The sequence below is a fragment of the Aptenodytes forsteri genome, unplaced genomic scaffold (assembly GCF_000699145.1).
Source record: "Aptenodytes forsteri isolate BGI_AS27 unplaced genomic scaffold, ASM69914v1 Scaffold336, whole genome shotgun sequence".
Taxonomy (NCBI): domain Eukaryota; kingdom Metazoa; phylum Chordata; class Aves; order Sphenisciformes; family Spheniscidae; genus Aptenodytes; species Aptenodytes forsteri.
The window spans coordinates 490,847-500,141 of record NW_008794911.1 but is presented as its reverse complement, the minus strand read 5'-3'; the positions used below and the strand labels follow the sequence as shown (position 1 = coordinate 500,141).

The 9,295-nt window shown below is 39.7% G+C and overlaps 1 protein-coding gene across 1 annotated transcript in view; it reads left to right on the top strand.

Moving 5' to 3' along the window:
• Positions 1 to 688: 688 nt before the first annotated feature.
• ZEB1 (zinc finger E-box binding homeobox 1) overlaps positions 689 to 9,295 on the top strand; it is a 126,858-nt gene continuing 118,251 nt past the window's right edge. The window contains exon 1 of the mRNA XM_009275160.2: positions 689 to 1,057. Within this exon, the coding sequence (XP_009273435.1) occupies positions 1,042 to 1,057 (16 nt within the window). The 5' untranslated portion in view covers positions 689 to 1,041. The remainder of the gene's footprint in view (positions 1,058 to 9,295) is intronic.

Here is a 9,295-nt window from a genome sequence, read left to right as displayed (position 1 = left end):
AAGGGAGGGCTGCTCCCGCGCGGCGGGGGCGGGCGGCGAAGTTTCTTCCCTTCCCTCTGGCTTCGGAGGTACCTGTTTGTATAATAATGGGTGGTAACGGTTTGGCCGGGGGCCCCCGCTCCGCTCTCCGTGCGTGTGTGACCAACTGCTGCAGTCTATATAAGGAATTACATTTACATTTCAGACTTAAGGGCTGCTGTGGCGTTGGGTGGTTGGTTTTTTTTTTTCCCCTTTGGTACGCGTGTTACTTTAAGATGCATTTGGAAGGTACACGGTGGGGGGAATAAACGCTCGTAACACCCACTCCGTACTTATTTTCTGGAAAATGGAGAAGTAGTTCGGTTCTCGTAGCGACTCTTCGCAATAGGATGTAAAGCAGGAGATTTTGTAACCTTCCTTGGCAATTTTAGGTTTTATGTGGCATTTCCTGTGCAGGGTCACAGATAGGAAGGCTTTTGCCTGCGATCCGAGATGTTTTCATACGCAGTGAACGGTCTCCGAAATAGATCAGAGTCACGATCGGTGCTTCTCCTCTCTAATCCTGTTTCGGGTGTAACGTGGTGATAAATAACGGCCTTTCCAGGGGCTAACGAGTTGGTTTGATTGCTTTGAACTTAGGAGGGTTTTCTTATTTTTGCTGTGTGCGTTTTCTAGCGAGTATTTTTGTTTGCACGCTCACGTTATTAATTCCTTGTCCTAGTGTAAATATTTATATTTAGCTCATGCTTTGGCTGTGCTAAAGGTAAGTTTGGAAAGTGCTTTTCTCTTTACCTTATTAAAAATGTTGATGACCAGAGAAAGGGGCTTTTCTTGTTGCTGACGACATGTGTGTGACATGTGAGTCTGAACCACCCAGCGTCTGTGCAGGAGCTGTAAACATGTTTACCTGAACAGGAAAGAAAATGGATTTTTCTCTTAAAGATCCAGTGATATGAATACCATACTCTTAGAGCATATCAACAGATGACTGGAGAGAGAAATTTTCTGAAAACCTAGCTTTTGAAATCAACGGGGAAAAGAGATTCTTGATCGCTGCAGCAAATGGCAACTTGTGCAGGTAGAAAAAAAGATGGTGTTTAGTTTTCTCCTGCATGCATGTCAGCCCCCTCCTGTCTGCTGCTTTCGTTCTCAAGGGAGGGATTTATTTACCATGCTTGCTGTCAGTGTTTTTCCTTTGTGCTTAATATTGGAAAACCAGATTTGAGGCTGTTTAGCACAAAACGTTTTGTCTGCAGCATGTATCACTCGCAGAAAACAAAAGGTGTATAAGATGTGGTATCATTACAGGTATCTTTCAGCTTCATCACTTTTGGACCTCATCACTGCACCTGTTTATTGCAAAAAGCCTCCGAGTCTTTATCAACTAGTTCTGCAAGGTAGAATTGTAGTGTGTTTTGTTGTAGGCTGGTTTTGGTTCCTTTTTTTTGAGGAATTAAAACCAACTTAAGTCATTGTGCGTTGAAGCATCAGGATCGGTTAGATAATAGATTCTGGATAATAGAGATTTCTCAGCAGTGGGTTTATGTTTGACTTGCAAATGTTTACTAAAGAAAATGGCTAGAAAAATGTTAACCCTTTAATCTTTAAAATAAATAGGTATGAGACTTATTTTTCTTCTAAATCTCTAAATGCACTTTCCTCTTATAAGTGAATATCTTCTGTTAATGAGAGATCAGCATACAGGAGATGCTTCAGCAACTGGCTTGTTCATAGTATACACTAAATCAATTTTATGCTGTTCCAGTTACTTTTTTCCCCCGCTTTCCCACAGAATGTGAGATTATTAGAGAGAGATTGCACTTGACATCCAGTATACCAGTTAATAATAATGGGCTATGGTATTGAGTTGTTTATACTGTAAACTTTCTTTCTGTTTATCTGTTGATAAACTTAACACAGCTATTCTTGTACTGTAAACTTATGTTTCTTCCCTTTTTTTTTTTTTTTTTCCTTTCTGTGATTGGGAGCCAGAACTTAGGGCTGCCATCCTGATGCATTAACTGTAGCTGGAAAGACAGTCTTAGCTTCTTAACTCTAGAGCTGGTTCCTTTTCTACCTTGTTTATTGGCCCCTACAGGAGATCAGCAAAAGAGCAGACTGGTGCTGCCATTAAAGCCTCCACTTAGAAGAAAATCTGGCCCTTCATACCTGAAGAAAACTATGCAGTGTTATTGTCCTTACTTCTGGCCAGTACATGAAAACGTCCGCTACAGCAAAGGAGTTAGCACCATTCTGATAACGCAGGAACATAGCGCTGGTTGGGAATCTCTCTTCCTATCTACCTTTTCCCTTTCTCCCCCTCTTTTGATAGAGAAATGGGGAGGAGAAAAGAGGAATGAGATTTTTGCCAGTCATCCACATTGCCACACTATGCGAATCCTGTGCGGACTTTAAATAGATTCAGTATCAGCAAAGGTTTTCTTATCCTGAGTTGGCTTGCAGGATCAGGATTAGTTGCTTTCTTAGCATCTCATGTATATGTTATAGGATTGTCTTAATTCTTATGAAACAGCAAAACTAAAAGTAACACATCTTGTTCTTCAGCAATGCTGTGAGACAAGTAAAACAAGCAAAATATTTAAAACTTCCCTTACTAGAGGATTAAAAAGATACCAGCCTTTTATATTGATGTTCTGAAAATAATGTAAGTATGCCCTCAGGTCTTCAGGTGCATATTTAATGGTAAAAAGAAGAATGTATGAAACTGAGTAAATTCTGCATGTTGTCAGGTATACGTGAGGAGAGGGTATGAGGCAGGCTTTTTTTTTTTCTTTTTTTACCCCCTGGCAACAGTGGGTTCATTACTAAAAGGTTATGTAGATTGATTTGTCAGAGTGCTATTTCAGTTGCTTTACAGTTAGATTTCCTCTCTTTTTATTTTCATTAGATAACAAAACTTTATATGAAATTATTACAAAGCTAAGGACTGTAAGAAGATCATAAATGCCTTTGAATAAGGCAAAAGCATGGCGTATTTCTGTTAGCTCCAAGGTGTTAACTACTGGCAGGATGTCAGGTGTTAGTGACACTTGGGATACAACATTCCTTGTTGTGCCTTTCTTCTCTTGCTCCCCTCCCTTTCTTTTTCACTAGGTATCATGTTTTCACTCCAGCTTTAATTTAAATTGCAATTTGGGAATTGAGGAATGTAGCTCGAGTTAAAATTCCAGGCACAGTGAACAGGTCTACATGGACAACTGAATTAACTGTTTGAGTCCAGGGAAATCTTCTCTCATATAAACAAGTAATACTTCTGTTTTAATGTTAACTACTGAAATATAATGGGAACACACTTAAAACTGTCATTGTCTCTTCATTTTTCTCTCACTGATCAGTGCTTGTTATTTTAACAGTTGTGAAGCAGAGTGTTTGAAGGTAATTAGCTACCTGAGGCAGGGGTTTTTAAGGTGATTAGTTGCCCAAAACAGCTTTCCTTGCTTCTAGGACTCTGGTAAACATGCTGCTGAAACAGTTGATGAGAAGTAGCAAGTAGATTAAACTTTCCCTCTGACATGGGCTTCCCTATCATAGAAGTCATTCAGATTAAATTTTTTAGTTAGAAGTCTGAGGATTTGACTTCTGTGAACTCAGCCCAGATTTTCTGTTGAACGTTTTCTGTTATATCAGATATCCCTCCCCACTGAGCCTCTGTGTCAACTTTGGGCTTTATTACTGGTCCTGTTAATAGCAGCATTACTGACTTCAGTTAGGCCCTTACTCTCCGTAAGCGAGCTCCTCTGTCGGCAGTGCAGGGGGAAGGGGTTCTACAGCTGTCCTCTGCCTCCTTCCCCACTGAGAGTCAGGCGGTGGTATTAACCTGTCATTTCTTCGTATAGAAGTTCTACGGGGGGCGGGGGGAGAGGCTGGAGTAAACTAAAGTAAAAATACCAGTGCAATGCCTGCCTTCATGTGGAAACATCTGTTTTAATAGGGTTTAAAATGCCAGCGAGGGATGGCAGACATTTTTAACATGCATGGGACTCTATTACTATATTAAAGAAATAAAACCAACTTCTGTGAAGCTTGTTGTGGGTTTTTTGCTTGTTTGGTTTTTAACTGATTTTTGAGCAACTGCTCTCTATTGCAGGGAAACTGCTGGAACTACAGTATCTGGCCAAATGGCTTTTAAGAATCCCTATTTCTACATTCAGTCATTATTATTTACCAAAAATGTAAGCTTATTGTTTTCAACTCATTAGCAGTTTGTCATCATTTCAAAAACTCTAATTAATTGATATTGTATGCTGATTAGAATATGGTGTGCTTCGTCGACTGTAAATCCAGTATTTAACAGTACATACTGCATCTCTGGAGATCATAAAGATTCTACTCATGATAGGTTTCACACAAATACACAAAACGAGCTTGAAAAACAGAAATAATTCTGGTTTTATGTAGGCTTTCATAACAATTTTCAAAGTACAGTTCCAGATGAACTTTCAAGTGCTTAGTATCAATATTCCTGAAGTTCTGGTCATGCTTATCTGCATTTTTCAAAAGGGCTCACCAGGTAGGATCATCTCCGTTATGGACAAGTAAGCAGGACCTGGCTTGCATCTGTGGTCTCAGAAACTTTGGTGCTTCATTCTGGCAGCTATAATCGGCCTGTTATTTTTGAGAACTAAATTCTCAAGTGACTTACCCAAGGTCACACAGGAAGTCCATAGCAAGACTGAGTCTCAATCCATTTTTAATCCTTGGGACTACCCTTGCATTTGGCTTGGTCTAGAGCCTTAAAGAGAAAGAACAGATTTATCGTTTAGCAGTTACTATTCCTTTCAGTTTAAGTATTTCAACTCTTTCATATTTATTGTCTTGAAATACTTGTACTTTCAGCAAACAAGTGGCAATTGCAAAACTCAATTTTTTCTTTAGTCGTTTTTAGATGGTATTAAGATAGTATCTTCACTGGTGATGTTTCCTGTCTGCGTAGTCAATGTTGATGTAATGATGTGCCAGAGAAGTAGAATTTTGTCTTCTGGTGTTTTTTGTATTCCCAAAATTTAAGTTCAATGATGTATAGGTAGGCAAAAGTAAAACACAACAGGAGGGAATTGGCTTAAGACCTACACTTTTAACATCAACATCCCTACTCCAATGTGTGGGGTGTTTAGAAGACTGTTTTCTTAGAGGTTAACATCTGGGCAGAGATGATTTAATTGGATATTGGTTTTGTTGGGTCAGTAATGACTAAAGAAGAGTCTCAGCATGTGGCTGGTATTTCTAATAATTGGAAATGATTGGTAGGTAAATAAAAAAGTGTAAGTCGTCCTTAAAGCAAAAATTCCCCAGAAATGCGTAAATAAATGTCAGCCTGGAAAGTCTACTTGGCTGGGACAAACACATGCCAAGTCTAGATTTTACCACTGCTACTGTTTGTCACAGGGGGCTGCTGCTGCTAAGGCAGAGCCACGTGGGAAGTGGCCACGGGTGCAGGTTGGGTGCTGCTCCTGTCTGGGGGACTTGGGCATCGAGAGGCAAGGCGGGTGTGGAGAGCAGTCCAGTGAAGATGTGTGGTTAGTTCTAGTCATGAGACAGTGCGATAGATCAGTTATGATAGGGACTCTTTCTTGTTGAGGGAAATGCTGTTTGAAATCTTTAAAAAAAAAAAAAAAAAAAAATCAACAAAACCCCAAGCACACCATGGAGAGCAGAGGGATGTATGTATGAGTGGGCAGGGGTGCATGGGCAAGGCAAAGAGCGTGTGTGGGGAGGACGGAATAGGGAAGGGAGTAGTCTGCTTCTCACTGAAGGTCTGATACCTTATTTCTGATGCACCTTGGTGGTCTTCCAGGAGTGATGAATCTGGTCCCTGGTTGGCTGCATGAGAAGATCACAGTGGGAAATAGCTTTGACCTTAGTTGACTAGGTGATGCCTTGATAAGCTGGAATTGTTGGGGGATTCTATAGGGAGTTTTGTGTCTGTAGTTTTCTGTAGTGCTTTCTGCTTCCATGTTACATTGGCAAGTTTTTTAAACCTCTCACTAAGCTATTGCCTCTGATACTCTGATCAAGTCAATTTCTTGAGCTATCAAGTGCACGGGTATTTCTCACAGTCTTGGTTTGCTTTTCTGGCTGTCTAAGTCCTAGTGTCTTATTTTTAATTTATTGGAAAGAGTAACAGAAGTTTGATATTTTTAAAAACTGTTCACAGTTGTAGCTTTTTAATCTTTGCTTGCTCTCCTCTTTTAAAGAAGGACTGGGATTATTTTCAGTTTTCCTTTTGTGTTGAGCCTCAGTTTGTTTATTTAATAATCTATTTGTCCCTTTCTTGCATAGATAAGTAGAATTCCTGTGTGGCAGTTGAGGAAAATGGGAAGCCCAGTCAAGAAGAGTGAGACTTGATGGATAAAAATACTGACTACAGTTAAATGCAGCATAGCTTTACGAATCTATTTCAGTATTCCTGAGAAAAATACTACCCCCATCACCACAATATGTAAGCACCGTTCAGGCAGTAAAAATATATGTACTGAGTCTTCTCTTCCTGTATCTGGGCCTGTACATCTGATTCCTTGTGTGAGTACTGGACAGCTTACAGTCACGTGTTAGGAGGATAAGTGGTGGTAGAGCAGAAAGAAGAAATTTGTTAAGTTTGTATCTTTACGTGTGGAGCCCCCCGGGCAGTGATTCAAATGTTGCAGTTGGTTAGTGCTGAACATATTAACTAGGGTTTAGACTTGTACGTGTATCCCCAAAGGAACCCCAAATAGGGAAGAAAGGAGGCTTTTTTACTTTGCCTTGCTCTGTGCTTGTTTCTGATGCCATTACTGTAATGTAACCGTATCTTTTATTTTAACATGCTTTTTCAGAGTAACACAAGTTAACTAAAAATATGCTTTCTCATCTTTGAGAAGTCAGTACTGTTTGAAAGCAACCTGTTTCAGTTCTCTCCTTTTCAGCTGTCATTCCCAGCTGTCACAATCTCCTTGATGTGAGGACTTTACCCCTGTTGTTGAAAAGCAGTTTGGTTAACAACTGCTGTCACCCAAAGGTTAAAACCTGAAAACTGGCATCCTTTGTTGCTTCCTTTACACGTGTTTTCTTTCTGTTTGGTAGCATCTCCCTCATTGCTCTGTCTTCAATGTGTTCTATCTAACTATGTAAAGCAAATGAACAAGTCTAATGATGAATGTATTCTTCCGGATGTATTAGGGGGCTCAATTATGACTGAGGAGAGAGAGTAAAAAAGATAAATTCTATCCTGTGCTGAGATGACATTCCATCCTATCCAATTAGGATCTGTAAGTACAAGTAGCAGTCCTTCTTGAGTGAAAGGATATGTAAAATTACTTCTTTAAACGTTAAGAACCCCATATGATTTTGGAGTGTTTCAGAAGGAAAAGAAACAACTTTTCCTTAACTCTCTCTTATGTACTTCTTTTAAGTATGTTTTTGGATTTGATGCAGATATCCTCTGTCTTTCTGCAAGCTATTCTGTTTTTTAGTGTCTCACAAGTCAAGCATTAGATCAGGAACACTGGAGGAGCTGGCAAGAGCGCTGGAGATAAATGGATTCTAAACCTGGCCTTTCACCGTGATCCTGAGAGTGACTTTTGTGGACGACACTTGAAATAAAGGGGTTAAAAGAGCCTGATGTGGTAGAAAGAGTATTTTTACCTATGAACTAGTGTGCCTATCCTCATTAGGATCAAATGCTACTTGGGCCCGTGATGCTAGGGAGCACCTTCAGTTATTGTGGTATGAAATGTTTTCATTATTTCAGCAAACAACCCTTTTCAAATTCTGTCTGACAGACAACTGACAGACACTGAGGGCAGTTTTCTGTTCCATTTTGTAGAGACATCTGTCTACAGAGATGTATATGGGAGAAAGCAAAATGAAATTACAAAACATCACAAATGTGGCATGATTGAAAAAGGCCTGGGGAAATATATTCCATCTGAAAAAGTGCAAAGAACAGAAAAATCAGACCTCAGTTACAGGGATTAAGTTGATTTTTGCTGAAGTGGTAGATTTGACCTAAAGAAGCAGGTTGGGTTTTTTGTTTGTTTTCCAAACACCTTCCCCCTCCCCCAATCTAACATCTTTCTTAATGCCCAAAAACATAAGGAGACGAGTTGTCCATTTTTCCTAAATACACTTGTTTTTAAACAGTTTTTCTCAGTGCTTTGAGGAATTTCCGCCTTGTGTCCTTTCAGGTATGCATCAGAGTTTCCTTCTTCCCGTCTTCCTAGTCCATTTTATTCTTTCTCTTAAGTTACTGTATGCTATCTACTGTAAGTTACTGTATGCTATCTACTGTAAGTCACGTGAAGTTCTAGACTGGAAAAGGAGGTACTATTCAGAATCTGTAACCTGTCCTTCTGTTCTGTTTTGTTTATGTCTTTCCATAGCCTTTCCTTTTTTTCCTAGTATTCTGGTACAGCTATTTGGTAAATTCAAGCGAAATAGAACTAGTCACGTACTGCTGGATTCATTCTTATGTTATTGTTCACAGGAAGGACCTAGGTACAGTTGGCCCCACAAAGAGCATGAGGTGGTGAATAAGGACTTTGAAGCAGATTTTGAGCTGTAATGACTGGCTTCCTTCCCTGCTGCTGTCCCTTCCCCTTCCTTGCAAAGCGTTTTCATTTGAAAAACTAAGGTGTGGTCATTGGGCATATCTGTTCTCAACTTCCAGTAATTTTTTGCTCACTGCTGAGCTACACCATAATTACATATGCAAATGTAGTATTTTTTTTTCCCCTCTTACCTTGACCATGTGGGAGAGAAAGATAAGGTTGCAGAATACGGCTAGGGATGGTGCTGTTGAGGAGGTGCTGCAGATGGCCACAGAAGGAGAGAAGTACTCGTCCTGCAGGACAAGACTCACGGGGGATTTCAGAACTCCTGAAACAAGACTCAAAGGCAACAAGAAAACACTGTTCTTGCCAACTTTAAACTTTAGATAGAAGCAGATTGTTGGATGACTTGTATCAAAATATGTTGTTACAACATTCTAGCTACTGAGTGCTGAGAGTGAATTTGCATTTACAATAGGAATTTGTTTTGTGGATATAACAACTATACATATGTACATCTAATAGTTTAATCTATTAGGCTGGCTTGAATGCTCCCTGTAGTAATACAAGGTAAACTTCTGTCATTTTTAACGGTGTTGCAATGATACTAAAACCACAGAGACTAAGTCTATGGAAAAGACTATTCTGACAACTTCTGCTCTTCATGGTAAGGCTTACCTTGTACTTCTTCCAGATTTTAAATTGACTGACATACTGTATTCCTGAAACCCTAAATACGTCTTACAACAAATAGTGGAAGTAAGATAGAA